Genomic DNA, 17,953 nt, shown 5'->3' with positions numbered 1-17,953 from the left:
GATCCTGAGGTGTATAGTTTTTTGGTGAGGCATCAGCAGAGAAGACTCAAGGTCTTGCAAAACTACAAATCCCATGATCCGAGGGAAATGTGGGTGTGAAGTATGGTGAGCCATCACCAGATAAGGTTAAAGGCCTTTCAGAACTACAAATCCCAGGATGCTGTATGAGGGAAATACAGCAGTGTTTGGTGAGGCATCACCAGATAAGGTTAAAGGTCTTGCAGAACTACAAATCCCAGGATGCTATAGAAAGGAGCTGCAGCAGTTAAAGACTCTTGGGGTGTGTAGTTTGGTGAGGCAAACAAAGTCACACTGTCTCAGCCTTAGAGGATGGCAATGGGAAGGCCGCTCCAAAAAAAAACTTGCCAAGAAAACTGTGAATCAGAAATAACTTTAAGGCACACAACAACAATTAATGTTTATTATAAGCCACCTGGAGTCCTATATTGGGAAAAAGGTGGGCTACAAATCCAATCAATAAACAAATGAAATGGCTACAGTACAAAGTCACACTGTCTCAACCTCAGAGGATGGTAATGGCAAAACCCCTCTGAAGAAACTTGCCAAGAAAATTGTAAATCAGAAATAACTTGAAGGCACACAATGACCATTAATGTTTGATCTGTCTCCTTTTTTAAATTATTGCAAGCCGCCTGGAGCCCCATATTAGGACAGAAGCTTGAAATGCAGGGCATGCCCTGGTAAAGGAAGTCACCTGGTCACCCTGCAATAATAACAGCAACAACAAGCACAGCAACCACAGTCCATGCATGGATGGAAGACAGCCCAGGCTTAGCCCTCTTAGGGTTAAGTCCACAGATCTCCATTTGCTAGAGAGGAAGAAGAGAGAGGGATGGCAAGGGAAAAGAAGGAGGGATCTTGCTCTCTGTTGGAGTGCACCTCCCTTGCCATCTCTTCTGCAGATTGCCCAGCTGGTTTGGGTTGTGTCTCCTTTGAAACACATTTGGCACCCCCAAGTGTGCTGCTGCCTCTGCAATAAGTGCCCAGAACAAGCAATCCCTTGCAAGTAAGTGTGCCTCTGGAGACTGGAGCTTTCCTTGCCATTGGGAGAAAAACTAGGGGAGGCCTGGCCTGGGCTTTTGGGGTAAATGTCAAAAGCAGATATTTTTTGGAGAGGGGAATGTTCCTTATTTATTTTCCCCCTTTGTCCCCTTAATCCCTTTCCCTTGCTATCTCAGACCAGAATTCAAATGGGTTTGCTCTTGCTCACCTTGGAGCTGAATGCAATAGCAATAGCTGTGGCATAAAGAAGTTGCAAAATTAAAAGTATAAAGGTAAGGTATGTAAAGGCATAAAGCAACAACAAGAGACCTTCATTACAGTTAACATACCATAAGGCAAAACAATGGCAACACAAAAGGCATACAGTATAAAGAATAAAGGCGAGGAATAAAGGTTTATATATATATCCATGTATATGTATATATAGGTGTATGTGTGTAGTATATACTCATGTATAAGTCTAGAAATTTAGGTCAAAAAATTGACCCAAAAAAAACCTGAGTCAACCTATCCACGGGTCAATGTAAGTAGTGTATCTTAATTATTATTTAAAAGAAAAAACTATCCCCTTGTGAAAGGCAAGAGTATAATCTGTCCTGAAAACCACAATCCCCTCTACTCTCTCATCCATCCAGCCTTAAGAGTAAGCACAAAGAGATATGTCTCCTGGGATTTTGTAAGTTCTTTGACATTATTTTGCTTTGCTTCATCCTTTAGATCCTTTGCTATATGCTCCTAAATTTTACCCTCAACCTATCCATGGGTCATATCAAAATCCATAATTTCAGCCCCCAAATTTGCCCTCGACTTATACATGAGGTCGATTTATAGTCGAGTATACGGTATATATGTATGTATATATAATACGTTGTATTCTTTGAGTTTTGCTAATTGTTTATGCTACAACTATTGCGGTTGGATTCAGTTCAGTTATATTTTATATTTTATTTATTTATTTAGAGTACTGATACCCGTATTCAGCTACAAAGGCTCTCAGATTACAGATTGTTAATGTGTCAATTCCCTACCCTCGGGCTTGCAATTTAAAAAGATAAGACACAAGGAGAAGAGAATGGCATTCAAGTCATTTCTGACTTATGGTGACTCTTAAGGCAAACCTATCATAGGTTTGTTTGTTTCTTTGTTTGGCAAATTTGTTCAGAAGGGTTTTGCCATTGCTATCCTCTGAAAGCTGAGAGAGTGTGACTTGCCCAGGGTCATCTAGTGGATTTCCAGGGTTGAGCTGGGATTTGAACCTTGGCCTCCAGAGCTGAAACCACTACAGAATGCTGGCTCTCAATACACCCATACACACACACCATATATATATATATATATATATATATATATATATATATATATATTTCAAAGTACTGTATACAGATTCAAAAACTGCAGTATCATAAGCACAGCCTAAATGTACTGAAACCCATTGGGTGGCCTTGGACAAGTCACATCCTCCCAGCCTCAAGGGAAGGCAATGGCAAACCCTCTCTGAAGAAACTTGCCAAGAAAACCCCATGATAGGGTTGCCTTAGGGTCGCCATAAGTTGGAAGTGACTTGAAGGCACACAAAAACAAGGACAATGTGGGATGGATGTGGTCGGGAGCTGCATCTGCTCTCCCTGTGATGTTAATGGTTATTTATGTATATTTTCTTCAAGGAAACAACCATAAGGCCAGGGCCATCAGTGTCTAAACAAGCTTTGATTTTGTCCAGGTTCCTGGAGGTACATCACATCATGGAGAAAATGCTGTGGCACCTCTCTGTTGTCTTGCCATGATGGCCAGAACAAAAACCAGGAGCTTTCCTCTATCATATGTAGAGTTACTACGTCTGCACAGAAAAGCGATGGAGGGAAAGAGCTGAGTTAGGCTGAGAAGAAAAAATGGCTACTGAGAAAGGAACCAAATTCTCAACTTTGGGTCTTCGCAGTGTCATCATTGAGCCGGATGGAAGGCCTCAAATCAAAATGGAAGTCCAAGAACTGGAATCAGTGAGAGAACAGGAGAGCGCTGGGGAAGACTGCCTGGCTACCATCCCTGCAGATGTGGCTCCTCAAAGACTAACAGCAGCCCCAAAGCAATGCATTAAACAGGAATTATTGGCCCAGGGGCCCCTGTCGCAGCAGTGGGAGGTGCAATGGCCAGAGCTCCTGCATGCATCGCTGTCCCCGACACCTGAACAGAGTGGTCCATGGTTGCCACAGAATAGGCTGAGGGATGATGCTAAGACTTCTCAACCATGTTTTGAAGGAGTGGTGGCCACCAGCCACTGGGCTAGAAATGAAACCATAGCCAGGCTGAGGCCAAGACTCAGTAATAGAACAACCAGGGAAACCCAAAACCTAAACTATGCAAGTGGAAGGGATGAAGAGGAGCAACCAAGAAGAGACGCCATCGTCGATCCCCTCAGTTCAGAACACCAGCGCCAGCGTTTCCGCCAGTTTGACTACAAAGAAGCTGAGGGTCCCTGGGAGGCTTACTGCCAGCTCCGGAAATTTTGCCATCAGTGGCTGATGCCGGAGGCACACACCAAAGAGGAGATCATGGAGCTGGTGATCCTTGAGCAGTTCTTGACCATCCTGCCCCAAGAGATGCTGAACTGGATCAAGGAACGAGATTCGGAGAGCTGTTTTCATGCAGTGGCTCTCGCTGAGCATTTTCTCCGGAGGCAGCGCCAGGAGGAGAGCCAAGATCAGCCACAGCCGCAGGTGAGTCTCTATTTTGGGCGGCCACTAGCCCCACATTTGAGAGAGACTTAAGCCAGGGATGGGGGAAAATGTGCTCCACAAGCTTAAATTGTTTCTGATTTTTTTTTGCCCCAGAACAATGTTGTTGTTGTTGTTGTTGTTGTTGTTGTTGTTACAGTTGACTCTCCATATTTGCAGCTTTGACTTTTGTGGATTTGATTATTTGCGGTTTTGATTAATATATTATCTCTAAGGACTTTATCACATGGGGATGGGCATCTTTATCCTGTCTAGAAAGCGCAATTTAATGTGATTGCGCAAAAGACTATCTCACAACATTGCGCTGATCTCATCAGTGTCCTGTCAATGAGGTGGAACTGTATTACCAGGATCTTCCGATAATACAAAATTAGGGGAAATGAGGGGACAATTCCACTTCATTCATGGGACATTCACAGGATCAGCATGATTTCAAGCCTTTTATGCAGTCACATTCAATCGCACTTTCTGGACAGGACAATATCCTGATAAGTACAATTTTTTGTGAAATTCCTTCCTGCTATCACATGATAGGGACGGGACAGGATGGGACAATAACATCCCATCCCCTGTGTAATAATGTCCTAGGAATCTCTTAGTCCTCCAGCACAACTCTGCCAGAAGTTGAGCATAGAATTGCGCTGAAGAACCTAGAAGTTCCTAGAGAAAACACTTCTCTAGGCATTTGTAGATCCTCCAGCATGAGTCTGTGATCAACTTCTAGCAGATGTTTAACACAGTGTTGCACTGGAGGATCTAGTGATTCCTAGAGAGATGTTCTCTCAGGTAAAAATAATAGTGTTGTTATTTTATTTGCAGTTTTCCCACATTCATAAGGGTCCTTCACTCCTAATCCCAGTGAATGTGGGGGGACCATTGTATTATTATTTAGAGTGGGCCCTTGGTATCCACTGGGATTTGGTTCCAGGACCTCCGTGGATACTAAAATCCATAGGTGCTCAAGTCCCATTAAATATAGTGTCGTAGTGAAATGGTGTCTCTTATATCAAGTGGCAAAATCAGAGTTTGCTTTCTGGAATGTGTACCTTTTAAAATATTTTTCAAGCCGTTGCTGGTTAAATTTGTGGATAAAAAAATCTGTGGATATGAAGGGCTGACAGTACTTCTTCCCTGCCTCTCTCCGAGGCTTAAGGCAGGGTAAAACACCTATAACTATTTAAAAACTTTAAGTGAAAAGGTATAAAACACAGAACACATTAAAATCATCCAATATAAAATTTAAAATATACCAACTTAAAATTCATACTTAACAACTAGGCAGGCCTGCCAATAGAAATAGTTCTTTAATGCTGTTTTCAGATAGCATGTTTAGTTGTCGAATCTCTCCCGGCAGGTCATTCCACAGTCTAGGGGTGGCAGATGAAAATGTCCGCTGAGTGACAGTTTCTTTCTTTCTTTTTAAAAATTTTATTTAAGGGATTTATATCCTGCTTTTCCCCCCAAATGGGATTCAGTTGTCAGTCTAGTTCTGGCCACTTGACGTAAATGTCACCCAGAGGACCTCAGTGTCCAGGACAGATCATAGAGGAGGAGGCAATCCTGTAGATAACATAGACCCAAACGCTGTGGGACTTTTAATGTAAAAACCAACACTTTGTACAGTACTTTGGCCAGAAGCTAACTGGCAGCCAGAGGAGTGATTTAAATATTGGTATGATATGATTACTCCTAGATGTACCACCGATCAATCTGGCTGCGCTGTTTTGAACTACAGTCGGCCTTCCATATCTACAGATTTCTTTAATCCACTCATTCAACCATCTATGGCATGAAAATATTTTTCAAAATATATAAATTTCAAAAAGTAAGCCTTGATTTTGCCATTTGATATAAAGGATACCATTAGCATGGCGTAGTGGCTTAAGTGTTGGACTACAACTCTAGAGACTCTATGATTCCCTGTTCAGCCATGAATCCCTCTGGGTGACCTTGGGCAAGTCACATACTCTCAGTTTCAGGGGAAGGCAATGGCAAACCTCTGAACAAATCTTGCCAAGAAAACCCCGTGATAGCTTCGCCTTAGGGCCTCCGTAAGTCGGAAACAACTTGAAGACAGACAACACACGCACAAACGCACCGTTTTACTATGTAATTTAATGGAATGTGAGTATCCATGGATGTTGGTATCCATTTGGTCCTGGAACCAAACTCCAGCAGATACCAAGGACCTACTATAATTAAAATTTCTAAAATTGGTGCAAACATAACCCACTGTAAAGCACATTGCAGAAGTTCAGCCTTGAGGATACCAACGCATATGCAACCATCTTTAGGTCTTCCAATTCTAGGAAGCGGCACTGCTGGCATATCAGCTGGAGCACCCAAAGCCCCTAAACACTCTCTAGCAAGTGTTCCTCCACAAGTTTGCACTCCTGTGGACCATTTTAGGCCATTTTTCCTGCCAGAAAGTGAGTCAGAAGTTAAGTTTTCGATAACTTCATTCTGGATAATTTGAAAAAAGCCTCTCTTCACCTTAAAATGGCCCGCCCAGAATGGAAAAAATGGAGAAATGAACTTCCACAACCTCTAGGGCAGTGTTTCTCAAACTTTGATATTCCAAGCATTTTTGGGTTTCAGTTCCCAGAATTCCTGGTCATTGATGAAACTGGCTGGGGCTTCTGGGAGTTGAAGTAAAAAACACTTGGAGACTCATTCTTTGTGAATTGCTGCCCTGGAGGTGTTGAGTAGCATTCGTCTGTAGTTCTTGTTGTTGTGTGCCTGCAAGTCATTTCCGACTTATGGCGACCCTAAGGTGACCCTATAATGGGTCTTTCTTGGCCAGTTTCTTCAGAGAGGGTTTGCCACTGCCATCCTCTGAGGCTGAGAGAGTGTGACTTACCCATGTTCACCCAGTCGGTTTGCATGGCCAAGCTGGTATTTGAACCCTAATGAATTACCTAGTCCAGTGCACCAACCACTATACCATACTGTCTGTTAATGATATGAAAAAATGGAGAGAGAAAAATCAGTGGGTAATTAGTTGCATTTTATAACCTGCCTTTCCTTCAATGAGCTCAAGGTGTTGTACATGGGTCACCATCCCATCCTATCCCCACAACAGCCCTGGGAGGTAGGTCAGATTGAATCAGATCTACAGGCCCCATAGCCTAGAAACTGGATCTCCCTGGTCAATTGGAGGGAAGGCTGAATGTAAATCAAAGTTTGGACATTAACTCCTTATATTATTATTATTATTATTATTATTATTATTATTATTATTATTATGCTTTATTTATAGAGCACTGTAAATTTAACCAGTGCTGTACATACAATCAGTTAAAAACAGAATAAAATAAAATAAAATAAGCCTGCCTATGGTGTACATTCTATAAAATAATGTAACATAATACACATTAATACATATTAACATTAAATAATAAAAAATAGCAGGTCACGAATTAATTTTAAAAAAACCTTGGACAAGTCACATGTTCTCAGCCTCCAGGGAAGGCACTATAAGCTATCTTGGCTGGGGCTGCTAGGAGATGCAATCTGACAATATCCAGAGAGTCACATGATTCTCACTTATAGTTTAAAAAGTAGTTTGTTCTATCGTTGGTTTGTTGTTTGTGTTGTTAAAGTACTGGGGGGGGGCTAAAAATTGATAAGAACATGGCATCAAAACTGATAATAACCTGACATCAAACCTGAAAATTTTTTGTCAGAAGGTCTCTTGAAACAGCCTAAAATGCCCTTTAAAATACTGTACATTACAGTCAGCCATCCATATCAATGGAATTTTTATCCACGGGTCCAAGAATCCACGGCCTGAAGATACTTATAAATATACATAAATTCCAAAAATCTAGCCCTAATTTTGCCATTTTATATAAGGGACACCATTTTACTATGCCACTGTATTTAATGGGACTTGAGCATCCATGGATTATAGTATCCATGGGGGGTCCTGGAACCAAGCGGCAGCGGATACCGAGGACTCACTGTACTTACTGGTCCTTACAGTTGTGATAGAAACGTAACAAAGAAACAGACAAATAAATAAAATGTTCTCCCTTGTTACAGATGCCAGGGATGATGCAGGAGGAGACTTTGGATTTTTCAGCCAAAGAAGATGCTTCACTGAATGTGAACCTCCAGCAGCTCTACAGGGAAGTCAAGCAAGAGCAGGAAGAGGATGCCAGCCTCGTAGGTATGGATTGATTGTAGCTGAACCTGTTGTTGTGTGCTTTCAAGTTGTTTCTGACTTACGGCAACCCTGTTTCTTGGGAAGATGTGTTCAGAGGAGGTTTGCCATTGCATTTGCCTGAGGCTGAGAGTGTATGACTTGTCCAAGGTCACCTTGTCGGTTTTACAGCCAATTGGAGAATTGAACCCTAGTCTCCAGAGTCATAGTCCAACACTTAAACCACTACACCACCCTGGCTGTCAGCCAAACCTGTGCACTCTTTTTATTTTTAACTGTGGGGATAAGCAATGGCACAGGGGACTAGGGCCCGATTTTTCGAGAGGCCATTCCCCACCCCTAGTTTTCCAAAATATATATTGTCTCCCTAAGTTTTTCTTCCAAAATGGTGGCCAGAAATGACAACACATCACTTCTTGCTGTCATTTTGGGGATGAAAGAGAGGGAAGTTGACTTATTTGAGCTGACCTATTTGAGGGGCCTATTTAACTGTGGGTGACTGGCTAACCTTGGGCAAGTCACACACTCTCAGCCTTAGGGGAAGGCAATGGCAAACCTCCTCTGAACAAATCTTGCCAAGAAAACCCCATGACAGTTTCGCCTTAGGGTCTCCATAAGTCGGAAACGATTTAATTTGAAGGCACACAACAACAGCACTGGAATTAAAAATAAAACCAGGAGACTCAGGGGAGGCTTTGGGGCAAGTGCCAGGAGACTTCAAAGGGCCTGCAAAAGTGAGGTCCAGGGGCTGCTTGTGGTTTCCTTTTCAACCTTTCTGTTACTTGTGTCTTTACTTGCTTGGGAAGGGACCATCACTCAATCACCAGAGTTTGTATGGTTTGCACGTTGGAGGTTCCAGGTTTGATTCCTGCCTGGTGGTGTCAGGTATCTTTTATGATAAGAGATGTCCCTTATTTGAGGTCCAGTTAACTTGCTGCTTTGTAGGGCTGGCAGGTGTCCCTTTTTTAGGGCTGGCAGGGATGACACGCTTGGCTTCCTGGGTGCCTGCTCGCTGTCCTCGGCCTTGGCTCTCTCCCCCCGCCGGCTTGTGCTCCATTGCCAGCTTCACCCATCCCTGGCTTAAAGCAGCGCAAATGGGGATGAAAAAAAGAAAACTGATTCAAGTGGCAAAAAAAGATCAACTTTTATAGTGAGAATGAGGGATCTTTTGAAAATCAGTTACAAACACGGAGTGGATCTGAATCACAACCCATGTTATTCTGCCAGTGGGAATGAGCACTAAGATACTATGATTAAGCTAGCAGGATTGTGGCAGGACAGCAGGCTGGTATGATAATGTCCTTAGTGTCAGACATATTAGATTGTGAACCTGTGGGCAGGGGCTATCCCATCTCTGGTTGTCTGGATAACAACTAGGATAAAAATGTGGTTGATAATATAAACAGTGGGAAATAACTCTTCCAGATAGCTGGGACAGATTTTATAAAACTTACCCTTTTCAACTATTGTTCTCAGAATCTCCCAGCCAACAAGGCTAGTTCTAGGATTCTGGGAGCTGTAGTTCAAAAAAAGCCAGTGGCAATCAGATTCAATAATATTGGCAAAATGGACAAATTGGGGGACCTGGCATGAGACTACTTCCTTATGATCTTATTGAAAGATATATTGCTATGATTACATGAATATAAAGTACTTTCAACAGAATGTTGTAGTGTGGGATATCGCAGGCTTTCAGAATTTCAAGCCAACCCATTCTTTGTGTTGTTGTGTGCTGTCAAGTCATTTCCAACTTACGGCAACCTTAAGGCGACCCTACCATGGGATTTTCTTAGTAGGATTTGTTCAGAGGAGGTTTACCATTGCCATCCTCTGAGGCTGAGAGAGTGTGACTTGTCCAAGGTCACCTAGTAGGCTTTTACATGGCCAAACTCAGATTCTAATACTGGTCTCCAGAGTCAAAGTCAAACACTCAAGCCACTACATCACGCTGGTACCATTCTATTCTGTGCCATTTCATTTCCACCCTTTTCCCCTTTTTGCCCATCTAATCTCTAGTCAGTCAACATTCTGTGGTCACACAGAATCTGCATGGGTTTTATTGTTCTGTTTCAAGGGTGTCCCCCCACTTCCTCAATGTATTTATTCATATCATTTATATGACACCTTTCCACGCTCAAAGCAGCAGATCCCTCAAACCTTCTGATATTTCCTTCCTTAGTGCATGGATGGTGCTCTTCTGGATATAAGGAATGGCATGTGGCCTGAAGATCAGAAAATGAGGGTAATGATAGTAATCCTTTTGTCCATATTTCAGCAGCTGTTGAAAGTGGGAACGAAAATGAGGAGATGCTGCAGGAAAGGGAAGATCCTCCAGACTTGGAAGAAACCATTTCAAATCAAGCCGAGCCCAGGAAACCACAGGAACAAGACACAGAGATCCTTAAGAATGAATCCATCACCTCTGAAGTGGAGGCCCTCAGCGAAACAACAGTCCAGCCTGCAATATCCAAAGGAAAGCGACCAAGTGACAGGCTGTTCCACAGCCTCAATAAGCTTCAGAGAAGCCAGACTGGGGAGGAACTCTACGAATGCTCTGACTGCGGGAAAAACTTTATCTCCAGAGCTGGCTTCATCATGCACATAAGAATCCATGGTAGAGAAAAACCATATGAATGTTCGGACTGTGGTAAACACTTCCGGCGGAGCTCGCACCTCAACAGCCATAGCAAGATCCATGCGGGAGTGAAGCCGTTTAAATGTACAGACTGTGGGAAGGGTTTCAGCCGAAGCTCCAACCTTATTTCACATCAGAGGATGCACACGGGGGAGAAACCCTACACCTGCTCCTCGTGCAGCAAACAGTTCTGTGACAAATCAAGTCTGGTCCGGCATGAGCGGCTTCATACTGGGGATAAACCATATAAGTGCACTGAATGTGGGAAAAGCTTTAGCCAAAGCCACCACCTCATCACGCACCAGAGAAGTCACACAGGGGAAAAACCATACAAGTGTTTGCTCTGCAATAAAAGCTTTTGCGACAGATCGACTTACATTAGACACCAGAAAAACCACAACGGGGAGAAGACATTTAAATGCCTGGACTGTGGGGAATGCTTCAGTCGAAACAAACACCTTGTTAGGCATAGGAGTATCCACACGGCACGGGAATTGTATACATGCTCGGATTGCGGGGAAAGCTTTTGCCGTCGGTCGGGCCTTAAGATGCACCAGAAGATTCACACTGGGGAAAAGCCGTTCGAATGCACAGACTGTGGGAAGAAGTTCAACCGCAGTACAAACCTTATTAGCCACCAGAGAATCCACACTGGAGAGAGACCCTATGGGTGTCCCGAGTGTGGGAAGAGATTCAATCGGAGGACCCACCTTGTTAGCCATCAGAAAATCCACGGGCCGAGGAAAGAAGCGACAGGAATGCTAGGAGCAGGGGGAGAGCTTCCATCTGCAGAACTCAAGGGAGGATATGTCCCCCCATCTTATATCATCACAACAATTGTGTGAGGTAGGCTAAGAGAGAAAGCAATAGGTCCAAAGTCACTTGAGGGGACTTCATGGTTCACATGGGACTGAATCTTGGTCTGATTCCAGCACACTAGTCTAGGAGCAAGAAAGGATGGGTTCTTCAGATGGTGATTTTCAGTTACAACTCCTATCATCTTTCAGTGTGGTAGCTGGGGGCTAATGGGAGCAAGGATGCCACATCTGGCAGGCACCATGTTCTTATTGTACTCACTGCTGTATCACACTTTCTCACCAATAAAACCTTACCTATTAGGCTGCATCCACACTACAAAAATAATCCAGTTTGACCCCACTTTAAATGCCATGGCTCAATGCTATGGGATTCTGGGATTTTTAGCTTTGTGAGACATTTGTTAGAGAGTTCTGATGCCACAACAAACTGTAATTCCCAGAATTTCTTAGCACTGAGTCATGCCAGTTAGTGTCAAACTGAATTATTTTTCATGCATTCATCTCATCATTGCTTGAATCTTCCTACTATCAGCTAGAGGAGACCTATTGAGTCAGTTATTGAATGGTGAATCAAGACTTATTTAAAGGCCATTGACTCAGTGGGTCTACTCCAGCCGGGACTATTCGTAGATTCAGGTACATCTTTTCTGGGAAACAGTACAATACAGTACAATTTTTGGTCTCTTTTTTCCTTGTGGTTCATATATACATTCTCTGGCTTTTTCGTTTTCCCCCACTTTATTTTTGTTCTTTAATTCTCTGGTTCTTTTGCTCGCAGTTCCTGTCTACTAGTGCATCTGATCCAGAGGTGGGAAAAGTTACTTTTTTATTGCAGCTCTCACAGTGGTTGTACTGGGAGTTGTAGTTTGGAGGGGGGAAGTAACATTGGCAAAGCCTTGAGACCTCCAAGGTGCATCCCAGTTTCAACTCACTCCAAATAAAAAGCATAAAAGTCCCCCCCTCACTTCTCTCAATTGCCAGACTGCAAAACCTAGCTCCTAATACTGTTGTACTACAAGTCCCATCACTCCTGGTCTTTGTGTGTGTTGGCTGGGGAATGCTGGGAGTTGTAGTTCAACATCTGTGGAGCCATGATTGGGAAAAACCGAGTCAGAGTGTCTTTTTCCTAAAATCCTGATGGGCATTACACCCCAAAGGCAAGGAAAAGAGATTTTCAAGAGACAATAGCATTTTTTGTTAACCTAGAGCAGGGGTATGCAACATTTTTGAGCGGGGGGCCGGGTTGCTGTCCCTCAGACAACTGGGGGGCCGAAGCCAAAAAAATAAATAATTAAATATTTTTTAAAGATTAAATAAACAAATAAACCGGGACAAATGTAGGACAATTTTTTCAAATGGAGGACACTTTTTTTATAAAAAAAGAGGACACGCAAAAAAAATTTGCTGATTTTTTAAAAAAATGTTAATATAAATACATGTTTCGGAGGCTTCTATAGACAATTGCCCCCCTTGCCCACCACTTGCCCGCCTCCTCCTGATAGGCCAAAGGCCCCACGCTCTCACGCGAGAGGCCAAACGCTCCGGTGGCAATCGGTGGCAGGACCGGGCTGGGGCCGGTCCCAAGGCCTTGCCGGGCTGCATCCGGCCTGCGGGCTGCAGGTTGCCTACCCCTGACCTAGAGTCTCAGGCAAAGTCACTGTTGGGGTAAAGGCAGCCAAGCTGCACATTCTTGAATGAAAACCTTTTGAAACAGTGTGAATACTTTTATAGATCAATGGCCTAGAGCTGGCCTGGGCTGGATGTGGTTGTGGAGAATGTGTTTGTTCCTATAAAATGCTCTTGATTCTGTGTGATCCCTTTTTGCTATGACTTGTAATACAATTTCATATCTATGTGACTATATTTCTGTATAAAACTGATCTTGTATTTCCCCCTCCCTTTCTCCTGAACTCCAAAAGTCCTATTTGGGTGTCTATATTGTATGAAGGGAAGAAGCAAACCATGCCCCTGGTCTCACTATCATGTTAATCCCTGCCCCCCATTTTGGGGTGGAATATCACAATTGTGGAGTAAACCTGATCTGGTTGGGTTCTAGTTCACAGAGTGCCAGTTACTCTTTATATATACTCCCCATACCCTTGGCAACTTTCCCCCTCTTTTGTGCAAAGATGGCTTTGACAAAATCAACAAGTCCTCCTCACCTTCCTGGGGCTGCATCTGCACAGCAGAATTAATGCAGTTTGACACCGCTTTATCTGCCATAGCTCAATGCTATAAAATCATGGCAGTTGTAGTTTGCTGTGGCACCAGAGCACTCTGACAGAGAAGGCTCAATATCTCACAAAACTATAATTCCCAGAATCCCCTAGCATGGAGCCAGGGCAGTTAAAGTGGTGTCAAAGTGGATTATTTCTGCAGTGTGTATGCAGCCTCAGTTATATGTTAACTGCATGAATAGGAACACACAAGTAGGGTTACGTTCTGCCCCACAGGCGAGGGGAGGGGGAAATGCACCAAATTTCCACACAAAGGGCTTCCATGGACTAGCTGAGTTGTGAGAGTGCCAACAGCCACTGTATGTGTCTAAAAATTTAGGTCAAAAAATTGACTCAAAAAAACTGTGTCGCCTTATCCACAGGTCAATGTAAGTACTGTACTATATCTTAACTCTTATTCAAAAGAAGGAACCATCCCCTGGTGAAAGGCAAGAGTATAATCTGTCCTGAAAAGCACTGACCCCTCTACTCTCTCATCCATCCAGCCTTAAGAGTGAGCACTATGTCTGCTGGAATTTGTACGTTCTTTGACATTATTTTGCTATGCTTCATCCTTTAGATGCTTTGCTGTATGCCCCTAAATTTTACCCTTATTCATGGGTCATATCAAAATCCATAATTCCAGCCCCAAAATGTGCCCTCAATTTATACATGAGGTCAACTTATAGTCGAGTATATATGGTAAGTCTAATCTGCAGCATCTCTGTGCTTGAAAAAGAACTAGATATCACAGGCCAATAGGATAAATTGGACCCTGGAGAGCAAGTGCTGATCATAGTAAAGAATAGAGAATACGGGGCTGAATGGACAAATTGTCTGACTAGGTGAAGGCAGCTTCTCTTTAAGAAAAGAAACGTGGGTGGGTGTTTAGGAGCGGACAAGAAAAACCTTAGGCATATGCTTGAAAGGAAGATTTTGGGAACAGTCTTCATGCAGGCTGGACTTAAAAGGCAAAAGCTAGGTCTGCAAAGACTGAAGAGTGTGGACATACAAAAGATGCTGTCATGAAACAGAATTGGTGCCTGCTTGCCTTCTAGCAAATGGAGCGGAATTAGCATATGGATAATTTGCTGGTGTACCAGTTCTGCCAATTGGATTTCTTTTTCTCTGTTCTTACTACTACTTTCCTTCTTGCCACACCTTGTGTTTATATATACATAAATATATCCTCCCCCTAACCTTTTCATCACAGCCTTCTTTTCTACTTTCTGTACATACGTTCTCATCATCCAACTTTTTTTAAAAAATGCATCCGTTCTGCCCATTGTGGTGGTGATATAAAATAAGAAAAATGTAGAGTTGAAGATGAATAAATTAGACTTATAAACAACTCGGCTGCATAGTTGCTAATTAATGGTTACGTCTTTTGGTAAAAGAGTGGATTTTATCATTGCTTTGCTTTTTGGTGTTCTTTTTGTAGGCGAATTCAAAAAATATAAAGGGGGAAAGCTATTTTTGAAAAGCTAGATCAAGAGCAGTGGCACTGGAGGGTGTTAAAAGGAACATAAGATCACAGGACCCTATCAAGTGTGGAAGTCTTGTGGCCCTCCAGTTGTTGTTGGACTACAACCCCCAGCATTCTACACCAATGGCTTTGCAGGTTGGGTCACATAGAAGTCACAGTCTATCATATCTGGTGGAGGCTGTATGATTTCCAGCCCAGCTGGAGTTTACAAAAGCAACAATATTCAGACTAAACCTCCCAGAATTTCTCAGTCAGGTTAGTCAGTGATGAGGGATTCTGGGAGTTGTAGTCCTTGATCTGGTCCAGTACAGTCAGCCATCCACATTTAAGGCTTCGATTATTTGTAGATTTGATTATACATGGATTTGATTAATACATTCTAAGTCCTCCAGTGCAACTCTGCCAGAAGTTGACCATACACTCACCCTGGAGGACCTAGAAATTCCTAGAGAAAACACTTCTCTGTGCGTTTATAGGTCCTCCAGCACAATTCTATGATCAGCTTTGCATTCGATGACTTAGAGATCCCAGAGAGGTGTTCTCTCAGGTAAAAAAAGTTATGTTTTTTTAAATTCAGTTTTTCCACATTCACAGTGCTCCTGTGTCCCTGACCCCAGTGAATGTGGAGGGCCCGTGTAGTCTGTTTACACTGTAGCTAACCAGGTGCCTCTGGGGAACCCACATGTCCTGCCTTTATACACTCTCACACTTGCATTTCAAGCTTGCAACCAGTATTGAGAAGCATACTGTCAATGATGATCCTGCTCACCATGAGTAGTGACAATTGATAGATTGTGACTGAGATTCTACATCCAACAAATGTAGTGTAACACTCTGCTTGTATGGTTCTACTGGGCTAATGCTTCCCCACGTGACATAAGAGGTGACATGATAGGCATGTTTAAATATTTGAATGGATGTCATACTGAGGCAAAAGCAAGCTTTTTTCTGCTGTTTCAGAGAACAGGACATGGAGCAATGGATGCAAACTACAGGAAAAGAGGTACCAGCTAAACATTAGGAATAACTTCCTGACAGTAAGAGCTGTCCAACAGTGGAATATGTTCCCTCGAAGAGTGGTGGAGTCTTCTTCTTTGGAAGTTTTTAAACACAAGCTAGATGGCTATCTGTTGAGGGTGCTTTGATTGTGTGTTTCTGCATAACAGGGTTGGACTGGATGGCTTTTGGCGTCTCCTCCAACTCTGATTCTTATCCATTTTATCCAGGGAAGCCTCAAATTGTGTTGTCACCACTCACTCTAGGACCTTATTTAGAAAGGAGAGATTAGAGACTGAAAGATTAGTTATCTACGGAGGTGGAAGCCAGTGAATTTTTTTCCAGCAAAGGTCTTACAATTGCTCCTTTTAGCAAGTGTTGGAACATAAGCCCTCTTTCAAATAAACATTTACAACCTCCACCACCCAACTGATCAGTCCTCCTCCGTCAGCTTTAATTAACCAATGTGCACATGGATCTAACAGAGAAGTGACTGGCTTCAATCCTCCACCAAATTTGTCCACGTCGTCATGTTGAACAACCTGAAATTCATCCATCAAAACTAGTGCTAAGGTTATGTAAGCATATGTCACCCATAAGATTCCAGACTCAGTGTTCTTGTGGAGGATGGATTCCCAATTGGCATTATTTCTTTGAGATTATTGGGGTGTTTTAGGCTCAGAGGATTTTTAGTTTAACAATTAAAGGCATTTGTATATGTTTGTCAGCTTTTGGAGGCTAAAACCAGGCAATGTCATTATATTAAAATTAAAGGCTATAATTGCTACTAATCTAGTTGCCATTTTCTTTGCTTTGACTTTTCATCCTTTTTTGATTTATGCGTATTGTCTTTTTTAACCAAAATAAAGCGATCCAGAAGTTGACTTCCAGATCACTTTTTGTTAGGGAATGTCCCCTCCTGGACCACAAAATACAGTGGACCCTCCATATTCTCTGGGGTTAGGAATGAAGGACTCCTGTGTATGTAGAAAAAGTGGAAATTTAAAAAAAAAAACACTTTTCTTTTTACCTAAGAGAACACCTCTCTAGGAATCTCCAGGTCCTCCAGTGCAACTCTATGGTCAACATCTGCCAGAAATTGACCATAGAATCATGCTGGAGGACCTACAAATGCCTAGAGAAGTGTTTTCTCAAGGAACTTCTAGGAGGTTCTCCAGCACAACTCTATGGTCAACTTCTGGTAGACTTGTGCTGAAGGACCTAGAGATTCCTAGAGAGAACATAGTAATCAAATCTGCAAATAATCAAATTCGCACAAAAGTCAAAGTCACAAATGTGGAGGGCCAACTGTACTTTAATTGCCTTCCACACCCCTAAGGAGGAATTTGGGCAAAATTTAAAAATAAGATAAACATCCAGCCTTGAAAATGAGCAGAAACAATAATAATAATAATAATAATAATAATAGAATTGTAGAGTTGAAGAGACGACATCCCTTCTCCATAATTTTGATACTTCTTTCCATTTCTCCTCAAACTGTTGGATTGTCTTTCCATCCCTCACAAATGCTGGAATTGTTTTCCATCAATATTCATGGATGTGGCGTTCTGTTTTAAGTTAATGATCTTTACTGTTTTAAACGATGCTTTTTTTATGTTTTAATATTAGTAGTATAGTTTTTTTTAAAAAGTTTGTAACCAATGTTTTAGCTTGTCTTTAAACTGGTAACCTGAAAATCCAGCAAATAAAATTTATTTTATTCTTATAATTATTATATATATATTATTTATTATTTTACATTGAACTGAGGGATGGGGACAAAATATAATTCAGGGTTTTTTTTAATGCCATGATTGAGGGATGCCCAGGAGACCACCTGGTTTTGTCTGACTGCATAATTAATGCAGTTTGAAATCGCTTT

General features: G+C 42.3%; 2 protein-coding genes across 4 annotated transcripts in view; both read left to right on the top strand.

Moving 5' to 3' along the window:
- LOC121921817 overlaps positions 1-17,953 on the top strand; it is a 194,093-nt gene that overhangs the window by 73,899 nt on the left and 102,241 nt on the right. The window lies entirely within an intron of this gene.
- LOC121921837 (zinc finger protein 397-like) overlaps positions 855-17,953 on the top strand; it is a 23,391-nt gene continuing 6,292 nt past the window's right edge. Inside the window, exons 1-5 of one of the 3 annotated variants that reach the window (XM_042450444.1) lie at positions 855-1,027; positions 2,744-3,737; positions 7,800-7,926; positions 10,196-11,401; positions 16,036-16,079. In XM_042450444.1, the coding sequence (XP_042306378.1) occupies positions 2,913-3,737; positions 7,800-7,926; positions 10,196-11,400 (2,157 nt within the window). In that variant the 5' untranslated portion in view covers positions 855-1,027; positions 2,744-2,912 and the 3' untranslated portion in view covers position 11,401; positions 16,036-16,079. Of the gene's footprint in view, positions 1,028-2,743; positions 3,738-7,799; positions 7,927-10,195; positions 12,727-16,035; positions 16,080-17,953 lie in introns of those variants that run through there. The other 2 variants (XM_042450443.1, XM_042450445.1) reach the window with 2 other exon arrangements.

Source organism: Sceloporus undulatus, chromosome 2, assembly GCF_019175285.1.
Source record: "Sceloporus undulatus isolate JIND9_A2432 ecotype Alabama chromosome 2, SceUnd_v1.1, whole genome shotgun sequence".
Classification (NCBI taxonomy): domain Eukaryota; kingdom Metazoa; phylum Chordata; class Lepidosauria; order Squamata; family Phrynosomatidae; genus Sceloporus; species Sceloporus undulatus.
The sequence above is the reverse complement of the archived record's forward strand: the minus strand, read 5'-3'. Positions and strand labels throughout refer to the sequence as shown.